The sequence below is a fragment of the Antedon mediterranea genome, chromosome 11 (genome assembly GCF_964355755.1).
Source record: "Antedon mediterranea chromosome 11, ecAntMedi1.1, whole genome shotgun sequence".
NCBI lineage: Eukaryota > Metazoa > Echinodermata > Crinoidea > Comatulida > Antedonidae > Antedon > Antedon mediterranea.
In genome coordinates this window covers 3,079,348-3,099,470 of record NC_092680.1, presented here as the reverse complement: position 1 = coordinate 3,099,470, position 20,123 = coordinate 3,079,348, and the positions used below count along the sequence as shown (strand labels likewise).

The window sequence follows — 20,123 nt, the reverse complement described above, 5'->3', positions numbered from 1 at the left end:
AATTTTAGCGAAAATAACTGAGCCTACATTGAGCTATGGTTTGTAAAAGTAAATCACCGCGAACCGTTATTATCGTCTGCTTAGCGCGTTCACTGGTTCCCGGTCACTGTGACGTCACAGGTGTTCATTGCGTACGTCGTCTGATTTTCTACTCAGCCCAATCTACTAGCGGGAAAGGAGTCTCGGGGCCTCGGGAGATGTATAATTTTAATACGGGAACATTTATTGTTGAATTGAATAGGTTAAATCTTTTATAGAATATAATAATACAATTTAAGTGTACTTGTCTTATTTAAGGACAAATATTTATTTATTTTTTGTTTATTTTTTGATGTTAGATTTTTTTTTGCAGGTCTTACTTCCAGTCCTCAGACTGCTGACTGGTATTATTATTCCTGTTGTGCTTCTCTACACTTATGACAGATAAGTAATATTATTTTATATTCTTATATTTCCAAGTAAGAATGTTTAGGTTTAAATCACATAATATTTATACTTCTTGTACTTTGCAGTTAGATTTTAGGTAGCTTTTGTTTCTGCGCGTACTTCTGTAACATTTTAGATTTACACAAATAAATGTTTTGTCATTTATATGGGCCTTTTACTGTTTTTATGTATGCACATAATAAGAATAATTTTTCCCTGCACTCTCTTTTTTTTTTCAGACAATTTAGGTTTCTTGGGACAACTATTAGTTAATGCAGACACAGCTATAAGTGTTACATGTATACTAACACATCAATTGTTTATTGTGTAAAATGTAAAATGTTACAGAAAGCATGCAAAATAAATTTGGGAGACCTCGACAAATTGTAGAAAGAATTATAATAAAGTGTATAATTCTTCACTTAAAACAAAGAAATCACATGTTCATATAAAATAATGTTTCTTCTCTTTTCAGATCTAGTTTTGACAATACAAGGAAAGCAATCACAGGTGAACATCAAAGCCTATGCAATGGTATAATTACATTTCTTTATATTTTCCCTTTTAAGATATTGACATACCAATGCAAGGCTGTTGGAACCAATCACAGGTAAGAAACATCTAAGCCTATGCAATGGTATAAATAAATTTCTTTATATTTTTCCTTTTCAGATATGGACATACCGATGCAAGAGTGTTGGAACCAATCACAGGTAAGAAACATCTAAGCCTATGCAATGGTATAAATAAATTTCTTTATATTTTCCCTTTTCAGATATGGACATAATGATGCAAGAGTGTTGGAACCAATCACAGGTAAGAAACATCAAAGATGTATTGGTAAAATTACATTTTGTCATATTTTCCCTTTTCAGATATGGACATATCGATGCACAACTGTTGGAACCAATCACAGGTAAGAAATATCAAAGCCTATGCAATGGTATAATTAAATTTCTTTATACTTTTCCTTTTCAGATATGGAAATACAGATGAAAGACTGTTGGAACCAATCACAGGTAAGAAACATCAAAGCCTATGCAATGGTATAATTAAATCTCTTTATATTTTCTGTTTTCAGACATACATACAGATGAAAGACTGTTGGAACAAATCACAGGTAAGAAACATCAAAGCCTATGCAATGGTATAATTACATTTCTTTATACTTTCTCATTTCAGATATGGACATAATGATGCAAGACTGTTGGAACCAATCACAGGTAAGTAACATCAAAACCTAAGCAATAGTATAACTGAATTTCTTTATATTTTCCTTTTTCAGATATGGACATACTGATGCAAGGCTGTTGGAACCAAGCACAGGTAAGAAACATCAAAGCCTATGCAATGGTATAATTAAATTTTTTTCATATTTTCCCTTGTTCAGATATGGACATATCGATGCAATAGTGTAGGAACCAATCACAGGAAAGAAACATCTAAGCCTATGCAATGGTATAATTAAATTTCTTTATATTTTCCCTTTTCAGCTATGGACATACCAATTGAAGACTGTTGGAACCAATCACAGGTAAGTACAACAAAACCTGCAAATAATAATTGTTCTTTACTCTTACTCATTTCAGATAGCATGAACCTCTACAGATACAAATCTAACTAAACAAAGGTAAGGTACATTTGGTTTCCGTTTTCTCTACAGGTATGTGTTTGAATAATTTTAAATATTTGTTGTAAATTATGATGTGTAAGGTGGCATTATCTTTGTATTGTAAGCTTTTCTCTGCAGATATGTGTGTTATATACTGTAATTAAGTGTAGCTAAGAACGTAGAGGTTTAAGTTTCAGTGCATTTCAAATAAAGTTAAATATGTGTTGTAAATTATTATCTATAATGTGTAAGGTGGCATTATATTTTGGTATTGTAAGCTTTTCCTGCAGGTATGTTTGTTGTTAAGGTATACTGTATTAAGTGTAGCTAAGAACGTAGAGGTTTAAGTTTCAGTGCATTTCAAATAATGTTAAATATGTGTTGTAAATTATGATATATAATGTGTAAGGTGGCATTATATTTTGGTATTGTAAGCTTTTCCTGCAGGTATGTTTGTTGTTAAGGTATACTGTATTAAGTGTAGCTAAGAACGCAGAGGTTTAAGTTTCAGTGCATTAAAAAAATGTTAAACATGTGTTTGTAAATTATTATCTATAATGTGTAAGGTGGCATTATCTTAGTATTGTAAGATTTCCCTGCAGGTCGTGTGTAGTTAGGAAATATAAGTGTGGTTAAGAATAGAGGTTTAAGTTTTCAATGCATTTCAAATCAGGTTACTTTTTGTAAATTCATTTTAAGGTGGCATTATATCTTAGTAAGTTTGTGTGTAACTAAGATATATTATGTGTAGCTAGCTAAGAATATCATTTCAGATAAGGACATACCGATGCAAGACTGTTGGAACCAATCACAGGTAAGAAACATCATAGCCTATGCAATGGTATAATAAATGTCTTGATATTTTCCCTTTTCAGATATGGACATACCGATGCAAGGCTGTTGGAACCAATCACAGGTAAGAAATATCAAGTCTATGCAATGGTATAATAAATGTCTTTATTTTTTTCCCCTTTTTAGATATGGACATACCGATGCAAGGCTGTTGGAACCAATCACAGGTAAGAAATATCAAGTCTATGCAATGGTATAATTAAATTTCTTTAAACTTTCTCATTTCAGGTATGCACGCAGTGATGCAAGACTGTTGGAACCAATCACAGGTAAGAAATCTCAACGGCTATGCAATGATATACTAAATGTCTTTATATTTTCCCTTTTCAGATATGGATATACCAATGCAAGACTGTTGCAACCAATCACAGGTAAGAAACATCTAAGCCTATACAATAGTATAATTCAATTTCTTTATATTTTCCCTTTTCAGGTATGGACATAATGATGCAAGGCAGTTACAACCAATCACAGGTAAGAAACATCATAGCCTATGGAATGGTATAATAAATGTCTTGATATTTTCCCATTTCAGATATGGACATACCAATGCAAGGCTGTTTGAACCAATCACAGGTAAGAAATATCCAGTCTATTCAATGGTATAATAATTTTCTTTAAATTTTCTCATTTCAGATATGGACATACCAATGCAAGGCTGTTGGAACCAATCACAGGTAAGAAATATCAAAGCCTATGCAATGGTATAATTAAATTTCTTTATACTTTCCCTTTTCAGATATGGACATACAGATGAAAGACTGTTGGAACCAATCACAGGTAAGAAACATCAAAGCCTATGCAATGGTATAATTAAATCTCTTTATATTTTCTGTTTTCAGACATACATACAGATGAAAGACTGTTGGAACAAATCACAGGTAAGAAACATCAAAGCCTATGCAATGGTATAATTACATTTCTTTATACTTTCTCATTTCAGATATGGACATAATGATGCAAGACTTTTGGAACCAATCACAGGTAAGAAACATCAAAACCTAAGCAATAGTATAACTGAATTTCTTTATATTTTCCTTTTTCAGATATGGACATACTGATGCAAGGCTGTTGGAACCAATCACAGGTAAGAAACATCAAAGCCTATGCAATGGTATAATTAAATTTTTTTCATATTTTCCCTTGTTCAGATATAGACATATCGATGCAATAGTGTAGGAACCAATCACAGGTAAGAAACATCTAAGCCTATGCAATGGTATAATTAAATTTCTTTATATTTTCCCTTTTCAGCTATGGACATACCAATGGAAGACTGTTGGAACCAATCACAGGTAAGTACAACAAAACCTGCAAATAATAATTGTTCTTTACTCTTACTCATTTCAGATAGCATGCACCTCTACAGATACAAATCTAACTAAACAAAGGTAAGGTACATTTGGTTTCCGTTTTCTCTACAGGTATGTGTTTGAATAATTTTAAATATTTGTTTTAAATTATGATGTGTAAGGTGGCATTATCTTTGTATTGTAAGCTTTTCTCTGCAGATATGTGTGTTATATACTGTAATTAAGTGTAGCTAAGAACGTAGAGGTTTAAGTTTCAGTGCATTTCAAATAAAGTTAAATATGTGTTGTAAATTATTATCTATAATGTGTAAGGTGGCATTATATTTTGGTATTGTAAGCTTTTCCTGCAGGTATGTTTGTTGTTAAGGTATACTGTATTAAGTGTAGCTAAGAACGTAGAGGTTTAAGTTTCAGTGCATTTCAAGTAATGTTAAATATGTGTTGTAAATTATGATATATAATGTGTAAGGTGGCATTATATTTTGGTATTGTAAGCTTTTCCTGCAGGTATGTTTGTTGTTAAGGTATACTGTATTAAGTGTAGCTAAGAACGCAGAGGTTTAAGTTTCAGTGCATTTCAAATAATGTTAAATATGTGTTTTAAATTATTATATATAATGTGTAAGGTGGCATTATATTTTGGTATTGTAAGCTTTTCCTGCAGGTATGTTTGTTGTTAAGGTATACTGTATTAAGTGTAGCTAAGAACGCAGAGGTTTAAGTTTCAGTGCATTAAAAAAATGTTAAACATGTGTTTGTAAATTATTATCTATAATGTGTAAGGTGGCATTATCTTAGTATTGTAAGATTTCCCTGCAGGTCGTGTGTAGTTAGGAAATATAAGTGTAGTTAAGAATAGAGGTTTAAGTTTTCAATGCATTTCAAATCAGGTTACTTTTTGTAAATTCATTTTAAGGTGGCATTATATCTTAGTAAGTTTGTGTGTAACTAAGATATATTATGTGTAGCTAGCTAAGAATATCTTTTCAGATAAGGACATACCGATGCAAGACTGTTGGAACCAATCACAGGTAAGAAACATCATAGCCTATGAAATGGTATAATAAATGTCTTGATATTTTCCCTTTTCAGATATGGACATACCGATGCAAGGCTGTTGGAACCAATCACAGGTAAGAAATATCAAGTCTATGCAATGGTATAATAAATGTCTTTATTTTTTTCCCCTTTTCAGATATGGACATACCGATGCAAGGCTGTTGGAACCAATCACAGGTACGAAATATCAAGTCTATGCAATGGTATAATTAAATTTCTTTAAACTTTCTCATTTCAGATATGCACGCACTGATGCAAGACTGTTGGAACCAATCACAGGTAAGAAACATCAAAACCGAAGCAATAGTATAATTAAATTTCTTTATATTTTCTCTTTTCAGGTATGGACATAATGATGCAAGGCAGTTGCAACCAATCACAGGTAAGAAACATCATAGCCTATTGAATGGTATAATAAATGTCTTGATATTTTCCCATTTCAGATATGGACATACCAATGCAAGGCTGTTGGAACCAATCACAGGTAAGAAATATCCAGTCTATTCAATGGTATAATAATTTTCTTTAAATTTTCTCATTTCAGATATGGACATATCGATGCAAGACTGTTGGAACCAATCACAGGTAAGAAACATCAAAACCTAAGCAATAGTATAATTAAATTTCTTTATATTTCCCTTTCAGCAGGTATGGAGATACTGATGCAAGGCAGTTGCAACCAATCACAGGTAAGAAACATCAAAGCCTATGCAATGGTATAATTAAATTTCTTTATATTTTCCCTTTTCAGATAAGGGCATACCAATGCAAGACAGTTGGAACCAATCACAGGTAAGAAATCTCAACGGCTATGCAATGATATACTAAATGTCTTTATATTTTCCCTTTTCAGATATGGATATACCAATGCAAGATTGTTGCAACCAATCACAGGTAAGAAACATCTAAGCCTATACAATGGTATGATTAAATCTCTTTATATTTTCCTTTTTCAGATATGGACATACCAATTCAAGACTGTTGGAACCAATCACAGGTAAGAAACATCAAAGATGTATTGGTATAATTAAATTTCTTATATTTTCCCTTTTCAGATATGGATGTACTGATGCAAGGCTGTTATAAACAATCACAGGTAAGAAAAATCAAAGCCTATGCAATGGAATAATTAAATTTATTTATATTTTCCTTTTTCAGATATGGCATACCGATGCAAGACTGTTGGAACCAATCACAGGTAAGAAACATGAAAGCCTATGCAATGGAATAATTAAATTTATTTATATTTTCCTTTTTCAGATATGGCATACCGATGCAAGACTGTTGGAACCAATCACAGGTAAGAAACATCAAAGATGTATTGGTAAAATTACATTTTGTCATATTTTCCCTTTTCAGATATGGACATATCGATGCACAACTGTTGGAACCAATCACAGGTAAGAAATATCAAAGCCTATGCAATGGTATAATTAAATTTCTTTATACTTTCCCTCTTCAGATATGGACATACAGATGAAAGACTGTTGGAACCAATCACAGGTAAGAAACATCAAATCCTATGCAATGGTATAATTAAATCTCTTTATATTTTCTGTTTTCAGACATACATACAGATGAAAGACTGTTGGAACAAATCACAGGTAAGAAACATCAAAGCCTATGCAATGGTATAATTACATTTCTTTATACTTTCTCATTTCAGATATGGACATACCAATGGAAGACTGTTGGAACCAATCACAGGTAAGTACAACAAAACCTGCAAATAATAATTGTTCTTTACTCTTACTCATTTCAGATAGCATGAACCTCTACAGATACAAATCTAACTAAACAAAGGTAAGGTACATTTGGTTTCCGTTTTCTCTACAGGTATGTGTTTGAATAATTTTAAATATTTGTTGTAAATTATGATGTGTAAGGTGGCATTATCTTTGTATTGTAAGCTTTTCTCTGCAGATATGTGTGTTATATACTGTAATTAAGTGTAGCTAAGAACGTAGAGGTTTAAGTTTCAGTGCATTTCAAATAAAGTTAAATATGTGTTGTAAATTATTATCTATAATGTGTAAGGTGGCATTATATTTTGGTATTGTAAGCTTTTCCTGCAGGTATGTTTGTTGTTAAGGTATACTGTATTAAGTGTAGCTAAGAACGTAGAGGTTTAAGTTTCAGTGCATTTCAAATAATGTTAAATATGTGTTGTAAATTATGATATATAATGTGTAAGGTGGCATTATATTTTGGTATTGTAAGCTTTTCCTGCAGGTATGTTTGTTGTTAAGGTATACTGTATTAAGTGTAGCTAAGAACGCAGAGGTTTAAGTTTCAGTGCATTTCAAATAATGTTAAATATGTGTTTTAAATTATTATATATAATGTGTAAGGTGGCATTATATTTTGGTATTGCAAGCTTTTCCTGCAGGTATGTTTGTTGTTAAGGTATACTGTATTAAGTGTAGCTAAGAACGCAGAGGTTTAAGTTTCAGTGCATTAAAAAAATGTTAAACATGTGTTTGTAAATTATTATCTATAATGTGTAAGGTGGCATTATCTTAGTATTGTAAGATTTCCCTGCAGGTCGTGTGTAGTTAGGAAATATAAGTGTAGTTAAGAATAGAGGTTTAAGTTTTCAATGCATTTCAAATCAGGTTACTTTTTGTAAATTCATTTTAAGGTGGCTTTATATCTTAGTAAGTTTGTGTGTAACTAAGATATATTATGTGTAGCTAGCTAAGAATATCTTTTCAGATAAGGACATACCGATGCAAGACTGTTGGAACCAATCACAGGTAAGAAACATCATAGCCTATGCAATGGTATAATAAATGTCTTGATATTTTCCCTTTTCAGATATGGACATACCGTTGCAAGGCTGTTGGAACCAATCACAGGTAAGAAATATCAAGTCTATGCAATGGTATAATAAATGTCTTTATTTTTTTCCCCTTTTCAGATATGGACATACCGATGCAAGGCTGTTGGAACCAATCACAGGTAAGAAATATCAAGTCTATGCAATGGTATAATAAATGTCTTGATATTTTCCCTTTTCAGATATGGACATACCGATGCAAGGCTGTTGGAACCAATCACAGGTAAGAAATATCAAGTCTATGCAATGGTATAATTAAATTTCTTTAAACTTTCTCATTTCAGATATGCACGCACTGATGCAAGACTGTTGGACCAATCACAGGTAAGAAACATCAAAACCGAAGCAATAGTATAATTAAATTTCTTTATATTTTCTCTTTTCAGGTATGGACATAATGATGCAAGGCAGTTGCAACCAATCACAGGTAAGAAACATCATAGCCTATGGAATGGTATAATAAATGTCTTGATATTTTCCCATTTCAGATATGGACATACCAATGCAAGGCTGTTGGAACCAATCACAGGTAAGAAATATCCAGTCTATTCAATGGTATAATAATTTTCTTAAAATGTTCTCATTTCAGATATGGACATATCGATGCAAGACTGTAGGAACCAATCACAGGTAAGAAACATCAAAACTTAAGCAATAGTATAATTAAATTTCTTTATATTTCCCTTTCAGGTATGGATATACTGATGCAAGGCAGTTGCAACCAATCACAGGTAAGAAACATCAAAGCCTATGCAATGGTATAATTAAATTTCTTTATATTTTCCCTTTTCAGATATGGGCATACCAATGCAAGACAGTTGGAACCAATCACAGGTAAGAAATCTCAACGGCTATGCAATGATATACTAAATGTCTTTATATTTTCCCTTTTCAGATATGGATATACCAATGCAAGACTGTTGCAACCAATCACAGGTAAGAAACATCTAAGCCTATACAATGGTATGATTAAATTTCTTTATATTTTCCTTTTTCAGATATGGACATACCAATTCAAGACTGTTGGAACCAATCACAGGTAAGAAACATCAAAGATGTATTGGTATAATTAAATTTCTTATATTTTCCCTTTTCAGATATGGACATACCGATGCAAGACTGTTAGAAACAATCACAGGTAAGAAAAATCAAAGCCTATGCAATGGAATAATTAAATTTATTTATATTTTCCTTTTTCAGATATGGCATACCGATGCAAGACTGTTGGAACCAATCACAGGTAAGAAACATCAAAGATGTATTGGTAAAATTACATTTTTTCATATTTTCCCTTTTCAGATATGGACATATCGATGCACAACTGTTGAACCAATCACAGGTAAGAAATATCAAAGCCTATGCAATGGTATAATTAAATTTTTTTCATATTTTCCCTTGTTCAGATATGGACATATCGATGCAATAGTGTAGGAACCAATCACAGGTAAGAAACATCTAAGCCTATGCAATGGTATAATTAAATTTCTTTATATTTCCTCTTTTCAGCTATGAACATATCAATGGAAGACTGTTGGAACCAATCACAGGTAAGTACAACAAAACCTGCAAATAATAATTGTTCTTTACTCTTACTCATTTCAGATAGCATGCACCTATACAGATACAAATCTAACTAAACAAAGGTAAGGTACATTTGGTTTGCGTTTTCTCTACAGGTATGTGTTTGAATAATTTTAAATATTTGTTGTAAATTATGATATAAGGTGGCATTATTTTTGTATTGTAAGCTTTTCTCTGCAGATATGTGTGTTATATACTGTAATTAAGTGTAGCTAAGAACGTAGAGGTTTAAGTTTCAGTGCATTTCAAATAAAGTTAAATATGTGTTGTAAATTATTATCTATAATGTGTAAGGTGGCATTATATCTTGGTATTGTAAGCTTTTTCTGCAGGTATGTGTGTTGCTAAGATAACTGAATTAAGTGTAGCTAAGAACGTAGAGGTTTAAGTTTTAGTGCATTTCAAATAATGTTAAATATGTGTTGTAAATTATGATATATTATGTGTAAGGTGGCATTATATTTTGGTATTGTAAGCTTTTCCTGCAGGTATGTTTGTTGTTAAGGTATACTGTATTAAGTGTAGCTAAGAACGCAGAGGTTTAAGTTTCAGTGCCTTAAAAAAATGTTAAACATGTGTTTGTAAATTATTATCTATAATGTGTAAGGTGGCATTATCTTAGTATTGTAAGATTTCCCTGCAGTGTGTAGTTAGGAAATATAAGTGTAGTTAAGAATAGAGGTTTAAGTTTTCTATGCATTTCAAATCAGGTTACTTTTTGTAAATTCATTTTAAGGTGGCATTATATCTTAGTAAGTTTGTGTGTAACTAAGATATATTATGTGTAGCTAGCTAAGAATATCTTTTCAGATAAGGACATACCGATGCAAGACTGTTGGAACCAATCACAGGTAAGAAACATCATAGCCTATGCAATGGTATAATAAATGTCTTGATATTTTCCCTTTTCAGATATGGACATACCGATGCAAGGCTGTTGGAACCAATCACAGGTAAGAAATATCAAGTCTATGCAATGGTATAATAAATGTCTTGATATTTTCCCTTTTCAGATATAGACATACCGATGCAAGGCTGTTGGAACCAATCACAGGTAAGAAATATCATAGCCTATGGATGGTATAATTAAATTTCTTTAAACTTTCTCATTTCAGATATGGACATACCAATGCAAGGCTGTTGGAACCAATCACAGGTAAGAAATATCCAGTCTATTCAATGGTATAATAATTTTGTTTAAATTTTCTCATTTCAGATATGGACATATCGATGCAAGACTGTAGGAACCAATCACAGGTAAGAAACATCAAAAGCTAAGCAATAGTATAATTAAATGTCTTTATATTTTCCCTTTCAGGTATGGAGATACTGATGCAAGGCTGTTGGAACCAATCACAGGTAAGAAACATCAAGGCCTATGCAATGGTATAATTAAATTTCTTTATATTTTCCCTTTTCAGTTATGGCCATACCGATGCAAGAGTGTTGGAACCAATCACAGGTAAGAAACATCAAGGCCTATGCAATGGTATAATTAAATTTTTTCACATTTTCCCTTTTCAGATATGGAGATACTGATGCAAGGCTGTTGGAACCAATCACAGGTAAGCATACAACACAACCTGCACATAATAATTGTTCTTTACTATTACTCATTTCAGATAGCATTATTATATGCATCTACAAATACAAATCTAACTAAACACATTTAAGATACATTTGGTTTGCGTTTTCTCTACAGGTATGTATTTGAATAATTTTAAATATTTGTTGTAAATTATTATATATATTACGTGTAAGGTGGCAATATCTTGGTATTGTAAGCTTTTCCTACAGGTATGTGTGTTGCTAAGATATACTGAATTATGTGTAGCTAAAAAACCTAGGGGTTTAAGTTTCAGTGCATTTCAAATAATTTTAAATATTTTTTGTAAATTATTATATATAATGTGTAAGGTGGCATTATATCTTGGTATTATAAGCTTTAGTTGTGTGTGTGTAGCTAAAAATCTATTGATTTAAGTTGCAATGCACTTCAAATCAGGTTATTTTTAATAAATTCATTATCTTGGTATAATAAATGTTCACTACAGGTTGTGTGTAGCTAAAAATCTAGAGATTTAAGTTGCAATGCACTTCAAATCAGGTTATTTTTATTAAATTCATTATCTTGGTATAATAAATGTTCACTGCAGGTTGTGTGTAGCTAAGAATCTACATGTTTAAGTTGCAATGCACTTCAAATCAGGTTATTTTTAATAAATTCATTGTTTTGGTATAATAAATGTTCACTACAGGTTGTGTGTAGCTAAGAATCTAGAGGTTTAAGTTGCAATGCACTTCAAAGCAGGTTATTTTTAGTAAATTCATTATCTTGGTATAACAAATGGTCACTGCAGGTTGTGTGTAGCTAAGAATCTAGAGGTTTAAGTTGCAATGCACTTCAAATCAGGTTATTTTTAATAAATTCATTATCTTGGTTTAAAAAATGTTCACTACAGGTTGTGTGTAGCTAAGAATCTAGAGGTTTCAGTTACAATGCACTTCAAATCAGGTTATTTTTAATAAATTCATTATCTTGGTATAAAAAATGTTCACTGCAGGTTGTGTGTAGCTAAGAATCTACAGGTTTAAGTTGCAATGCACTTTAAATCAGGTTATTTTTAGTAAATTCATTATTTTAGTATAAAAATTTATCACTGCAGGTTGTGTGTAGCTAAGAATCTACAGGTTTAAGTTGCAATGCACTTTAAATCAGGTTATTTTTAATAAATTCATTATCTTGGTATAATAAATGTTCACTACAGGTTGTGTGTAGCTAAAAATCTAGAGATTTAAGTTGCAATGCACTTCAAATCAGGTTATTTTTAGTAAATTCATTATCTTGGTATAATAAATGTTCACTGCAGGTTGTGTGTAGCTAAGAATCTACAGGTTTAAGTTGCAATGCACTTTAAATCAGGTTATTTTTAATAAATTCATTATCTTGGTATAATAAATGTTCACTACAGGTTGTGTGTAGCTAAAAATCTAGAGATTTAAGTTGCAATGCACTTCAAATCAGGTTATTTTTAATAAATTCATTATCTTGGTATAATAAATGTTCACTGCAGGTTGTGTGTAGCTAAGAATCTACAGGTTTAAGTTGCAATGCACTTTAAATCAGGTTATTTTTAATAAATTCATTATCTTGGTATAATAAATGTTCACTACAGGTTGTGTGTAGCTAAAAATCTACAGATTTAAGTTGCAATGCACTTCAAATCAGGTTATTTTTAATAAATTCATTAACTTGGTATAATAAATTTATCACTGCAGGTTGTGTGTAGCTAAGAATCTACAGGTTTAAGTTGCAATGCACTTTAAATCAGGTTATTTTTAATAAATTCATTATCTTGGTATAATAAATGTTCATTACAGGTTGTGTGTAGCTAAGAATCTACAGGTTTAAGTTGCAATGCACTTCAGGTTATTTTTAATAAATTCATTATCTTGGTTTAAAAAATGTTCACTACAGGTTGTGTGTAGCTAAGAATCTACAGGTTTAAGTTGCAATGCACTTCAAATCAGGTTATTTTTAGTGAATTGAATATCTTGGTATAAAAAAATATTCACTGCAGGTTGTGTGTAGCCAAGAATCTACAGGTTTAAGTTGTTTTTTTTTAGAAAATGTATTCTATATAATGTGTAAGGTGGCATTATATCTTGGTATTGTAAATTTTCACTGCAGGTTGTGTGTGTTGCTAAGAATATACAGGTTTAGGTTTTAATGCATTTTATATTGGTTATTTTTTGGAAATGTGTAAGATGGCATTGGTATTGTAAGCTTTCCCTTAAGGTGACTATAGTTTTTCTTAAGCAGGTTTCAACATGATATGATACTTCATAGTAGGTGGCATAGAAGATTATATCCGGACCAGCCCATCTAACAGATATACATGAATGGTGGAATTGCAGGAAAAAACAGGAAGATACAGTTTTTGACATGGAACCAACCACAGGTAAGTCCTCGCTGTGATCATCAACCTTGACGTGGTAGCGAGGCTTGCGTGTTTCCAATATGGAAGCCAGACTAATGATGATCTTAATTTTGTATAATATAATACATTTAGCAACGTACAGTACATGATATTAATAACAAATATTATAAATGTATTGTTTCTTTAATGAAATTACAGAATGATTTATTATTATTGATAATATGTTGGAATAGTATTAAATCTATTTCATTTTCATAGGTAATTCATACTAAAACATGGGTTCCATTTGGAACCAGAGAACACACACAGTCATTAATAGAACATGTTCCCGGGTCATATACTGGTTTGGGTTCGAAACTAAACACATAAACAAAATAGTCATCAAGAGTAAAATCTTGAGTGCACAATTTTTAAATATTAAATGCATTTAACAGCATTAATAGGGTAATAAAATAATTTTAAAAACTGTCCACCAATCACGAAAGAAAATCAATAAACTTCTTAAATTTCCAATCTTCCTTTCACACCTTCAGTTTGCAAAAGATCTCCTAGGTCGATTACTAATCCATCTGCACTTTTTGTTCCTCCCAGCCGCCTTAAGACATATATCAAACTTTTGCAGTTGCAGCTCCTAAACTGTGGAACAATCTTCCTGATCCTATTAAAAATGCATCCTATAGTTTTCAAAACACTCTTAAAAACCTGTCTTCTTTGTAATTTCTTTCTGTTTTTTCTCTCATCACTTATAGACAATCTTTTGATTGTATAAGCGCTATATAATTCAAACAACATTACATTTCATTATATGTGTTTGTTTGTGTAGGGAAAGTGGTGCCAGGGTTTGGCCAGCTGCATGTGTGCGCTGAATTCTGTGACTCAGCCCTGGGGCTTACTGTCTAAATCAAAAAATCATATTTGAGGGACCCTTTATTGTCCGCATTTGCTTGTATGGTCACCATCTGTAAACAAAGTTTAATAACAAATATAGGCCTAAATAGTACTGCATGATAAATGTGAACTGAAGGCAGAGGAGGCGTTCCATATGTACTGCATGACCATTGGTATGTACTGCATGACGTACGATTGGGAGGCGATTGGTGGTGTGAACTGCATGTTTAATGTACACTGAAGGCAGAGGAGGCGTTCCATATTTAACATTGGGAATTGTGGGAATTGTTGCCGGTTCGTCCATTTTGGTTTTTGTTGCAAGAACTCAATCCAACGTTTTAACTAATATCGCTGTAAAGCAGCAAATAATAAGCATTATGTTTCGTCAGATTGTTCTCCGGCTAAATCCTGTATGTAGATCTGTACTACAAGCGCAATATTTGAATAGACCTGCAGGTAAGTGCTGGTTAGGTCTCTTCTTTAATGTATTATTGAGGTCACATTATAGAATCTAGTAGGCCTAGCTAGGCCTACACAACATGCACTAAATAAACTCACAGAGGGCGAAGAACATCATTTTGCCGGGAGCTTGGTAGGGACCGAGTGTAGGCCTAGGCCTAGCTAGTATTGGGTTGTGGAGGTGGGGGCAAGGATTGACTGCTTAGTATAGTGCTGTAGTAGCTAGCCTGGCTGCTATGATGATGAGCTGAAAGTGTGTCCCCAGGAACTTGTGACAATTAAATTTCGCAATGTAACATTCATAATTCCACAGCCTACAGTACCACCCTAGGCCTACTATTAGGCCTACAAATACAGAAAACTGCTGAATAAATAATTATATTTTAATCATTTTATCTTTTGCAGTAGCATCAGTCAGGCTTTTCTCTTCAAAAGTACAAGAAACAGATGAGCAATTTGATGCACGATGGGAGGCGTATTTCAATCGGCCCGAGATTGATGATTGGGAATTGCGAAGAGGTTTAAATGAGCTTCATGGCCATGATCTTGTCCCAGAGCCTAAGATTTTAATTGCAGCGTTCAAAGCTTGCAGAAGACTTAATGATACAGCTATGGCAATCCGTATCCTAGAAGCTGTCAAAGTTAGTAATCAGCAATACTTTCACAAAAATACACTTTCCAAATCATAAATTCTTTTTCTCTTTCCTAAAAGTCTTTTTTAAAATTCTACTAGTACTACTAAATACTGTAGTGTGTACCGGTTGAAAATGTAGTGTAGTAGTACATCACATTAATCAAATTAGTTGTTACAAATAATTGATACTATTAATTAATAATTAATTAATTTTGCAGGACAAATCTAGAGGTCATAAGAATATCTACCCATATATTTTGCAAGAAGTAAGACCGACACTTGATGAATTGGGCATTCAAACTCCAGAGGAATTAGGCCTAGATCAACCACAACAAGATAAAATATATTAATCAAGTAAGTTGTATAAAGAGAAAATTAGTGCTTATACGATGCACCATCCACTCACTCTGTTGTACTGATCACCAAAAATATGGGAAAAATGTTCACGTAGGTGAGTGGCCGAGTAGTGGAACCATAATCCATTAGCCATAACATCAGCAAGGGTTCGAGGCTCACTTGCTTTATGGTTCTGGTAGTAGAAATGCTTGTGTGCACTTAATAGCTTAAATTCTTTATAATTCAAGAAGATACAATTTGCCTCAATTAATAATTGATAAATTTCTCTGTAAATATTCTGATTCTGCAATCTTTTTTGTAGATAAAATTCAATAGAAAACCATGAAAATATACTAATTGACAAAGATTACGTTATTCACAGTTGACTAATATTAAACAATTATTGTTTTTTTTTTTCAGATGAAATTAGTGTGTGTGAGTGTATGAAAGCTAGACAAATCTCCTGACAATTTGGTAAATTGAAATAATAGACTAAATCCATAATGAATAAACATGGATGCTTACAGAAAATGATTTAAAAGTTTGCTGCTATGTAACAATAGAATATTTATGGATACAATACTCTGTATAAGGAAAATGGGATACAATTGTACCATCATTTGAACAGCAGGAATCCTGGCAAAAACCACACAACATCAATGTGCGATCAACTTATTCATCATAGTGTGGAAATATTATGAATATCTCTATGATCTAGTAACAATACCTACAGTACACTTCACCTGCAGTGTTTATGAATACCTAATGCCAACAATCAATGTGCGATCAACTTATTCATAATAGTGTAGGGATATCATGAATATCTTTTTGTTCATAGTAACAGTACCTACACTTCATCTGCAGTGTTTTTGAATACCTAATACCAACAACCAATGATTTATCAACTTGTTTAAACATTTGAATTGAGGATAGTTTGAAATGATTTAATTAAATGTTTATTTGAAAAAAAAATATTGAGTGATGTGAAAATTGTTTTATGTTTTTGTGTGTAGTCTATAAAGCTAGCTATTAATATTATATTAGTATATAAAGCCTGCTCCTGTAGTTTTTTGGTTCACAAAATCAGCGACGAGAGAAATTCACTCTTCCCTGATTTTACCTAAAAAAGGACACCCAACAAGAAGACAGATTGAACTTGTCCGATGCAAATTATGCAGTATAAGGTTTTCAAAAAAGCAATAAAAGTTGTTTTTCCTTGGTCAATTGTATTTGATTAAAAAACACTAAATTCAGTTAAAAATCTGTTCCATACCATGCAAATGAAGATGGTGTTGCTAGTTATTTTCAAAATGATGTTCATGAATATGCATATTAATGACGTAACGATTATAGGCCTATAGTTCAATAGAGATACAAGTATTCTAAATTTCTCTGCAAGAATATGAGAAGTCAGCTCAACAAAAAAAGTAATACCTGTATTAATAATGTGAGATAGTAAATAAATAAATGTTCAAATATGTAAGAATTCGCACAATTGTTACTCAATTTCTAACATGATTAAACAGACATTATTTAAATAGAGACTCTGGTACCAGTGATATGGTGGAACGATTTTATATTAAATAATATACATTGGTAAATTCTAAACAACCACATCTAATATTTAGTTATTCTAATTATGTCGTTCATCCACTTATTCTCGCTGATCTAAACTAAATGCGGGCCTTAACCAATATGGTTATTTTGTAGGTGGATTCACAGTACATATGCAGTCAAATAACTTCAGGTAAAAGAAGGCTGAAGATCAGTCTGGAAGAATAAAAACATAAAAGATATACTTTAAAAAACAATATATTTCGTGACGATCAGCGTGCTTACAGGTAATTTTTTGTTAGCAGTTTCAATAACATTTCTTCCTATGTTGCGTTACGTTGCGTCGCTAGTGGAAACGAAACTTAACTATAAAACATATCCTAATATTAATTACCACTTACCCTCGTACTTGTTACGGTTATAGTTTTACCCGACGATATCTGGTTGTTACAACATTTACAGTGCTTCCTAAAAGCATATCGTACCTACAATATATATCAAAGCTAAGATTATTTACAACAAACTAGACAATCGATTGGGCGTCAACAAAATGACATAAATTTAATTCATTGACAAAAGAAAAAGAGGAAGCTCTATGTACAACAATCTCTTTTCTTATCGTACATTCAAAGTACATTTATATACTATAAATTTGATTCATTTCGAGGTTCAGACCTAAATCCAAATTGGCTTAATGCAATCTCCATACACATCATTATCATTTATATTTAAAAAAAAGAAAAATGTAGGTATTGTGTTATATTTATGTGTGAAATAAATCTGAAACTGATTTGTTTTTTGATGTTTTTACATAACGGTATATCAGGATAGAGTGTGTTCACTCTTCCCTGGTATCTATATATAAATTTACGTAAGGGCAAAATTCGGTAAATCGCGCCTTACTTCTAGAATTTTCACTCGATGGTATGTAAAGATGGTTCGTACTTTCGGTACTGATTTTAACCGCCTGATGTAACCCTGTTTACTAATTAAATTGAGTTAGATAATTAGTTATTGACGATTAAAACGAATTTAGGTTCAACGATTTGCCCCAAATAGGGGTGTTTTCCGATCGTGGAATACACTGTCTAATGGATGTCCATCTTGAAAAATACCCGCCAAAAAAATGCGAGGAGGCTTCGCATTTTTCTATCTCCTCCTACGATAATTGTTTTTAATAGCTGAAAACCGGTTGAACAGCTAGAGTACACCATCATAATGTTGAAGACAGGCCGATTTTCTTTAAAAAATACTATTTTGATAGATTTAATATACGATTATACAAATGTATTGATTTGCGATGAATGGAACATCCTAATCTCTCAGTCTGCCAGAGTTTGGTTTAACACAAGTACTGTAGGTAAATTTATGAGCCCTTGGTTTAACACATACGGTAGGTAAATATAATGGGCCCTTTGAGAATAAACTTGCAATACTTTGACAATACTGTAAATACCTATTAACTATTTTTCATTTGAATCGAACATTTCTTACTGTGAATGTTCGTACTGTTAGATGTAATATAAAAATATATACAAATAAACTTTATTACTGAGACTGTGGATAGGCTCTACTGTTAGATATACAAATAAACTTTATACTGACAGTTCCTTCTCAACGTTTGTATTAATTAATAATTACCAAAAATATAAACGTCGTAGTGGTGTATCGTGACATGTACTTTAATATTTCAATCGAAGTGACAGTTTTAACAAAGTATTAAATCGCAAATGTTTTAGGCCTACTGTATTTAGAGGTATATTATTTATAGGCCTATAAAACATGAACAAAATATTTCGTTACTCAGTGGATAAAGAATATATTTAAAAATTGTTCCTCTTTGTACCTATCCGCTTTCCCATCCCTCAACCCTAATGTTACATAGCGAGGAGGCTTCGCATTTTCCTATCTCCTCCTACGATAATTGTTTTTAATAGCTGAAAACCGGTTGAACAGCTAGAGTACACCATCATAATGTTGAAGACAGGCCGATTTTCTTTAAAAAATACTATTTTGATAGATTGCTAGAGTACACCATCATAATGTTGAAGACAGGCCGATTTTCTTTAAAAAATACTATTTTGATAGATTTAATATACGATTATACAAATGTATTGATTTGCGATGAATGGAACATCCCAATCTCTCAGTCTGCCAGAGTTTGGCTTAACACAAGTACTGTAGGTAAATTTATGAGCCCTTGGTTTAACACATACGGTAGGTAAATATATGGGCCCTTTGAGAATAAACTTGCAATAGGTTCGGAAAATGTTAAAAACCAATTTCTATTATTTGAATCGGTAAACAGTTTCCATTTATTATACATTGATAATGAAACATGAAATATTCCTATTTATGTCCCTCGAGGTTCATTACAATTTATATTTAGTAGTCCCACGGACTTCATCTCCACTCCCCCGAGTGCTAAGGCCAAATTTATGATACCCTACTTTCTCTGTAAGTTTATGTGCTTATAAATTAAGACTCATGTAAACAGCTTGATTACATCATTTTACAGACAAACGAAACTTTTTTAAACCTACTGTTTCAATAAATGAGTATAATACTGTATACGTTTTCATAAGTAAGCGCATATACATTTTCGTGTTTTCATTGACGAGATTGTAAT

The 20,123-nt window shown here is 32.0% G+C and overlaps 1 protein-coding gene across 1 annotated transcript; it reads left to right on the top strand.

Moving 5' to 3' along the window:
• The first annotated feature begins 14,533 nt into the window (after positions 1–14,533).
• On the top strand, positions 14,534–17,274 carry LOC140062788 (cytochrome c oxidase subunit 5A, mitochondrial-like). Its single transcript, XM_072109118.1, has 4 exons — positions 14,534–14,967; positions 15,376–15,611; positions 15,823–15,958; positions 16,361–17,274. The coding sequence occupies exons 1-3, from the start codon at positions 14,742–14,744 to the stop codon at positions 15,952–15,954; spliced, it is 594 nt and encodes a 197-aa protein (XP_071965219.1). The 5' UTR covers positions 14,534–14,741; the 3' UTR covers positions 15,955–15,958; positions 16,361–17,274.
• The last annotated feature ends 2,849 nt before the right edge of the window (positions 17,275–20,123 follow it).

Excerpts from the sequence above, each read along its gene's own strand:
- LOC140062788 (XM_072109118.1), top strand. The coding sequence starts at position 14,742 with ATGTACACTGAAGGCAGAGGAGGCGTTCCATATTTAACATTGGGAATT. Across the intron at positions 14,968-15,375 it reads ATATTTGAATAGACCTGCAG|TAGCATCAGTCAGGCTTTTC; the intron begins GTAAGTGCTGGT and ends TATCTTTTGCAG. Across the intron at positions 15,612-15,822 it reads GTATCCTAGAAGCTGTCAAA|GACAAATCTAGAGGTCATAA; the intron begins GTTAGTAATCAG and ends TTAATTTTGCAG.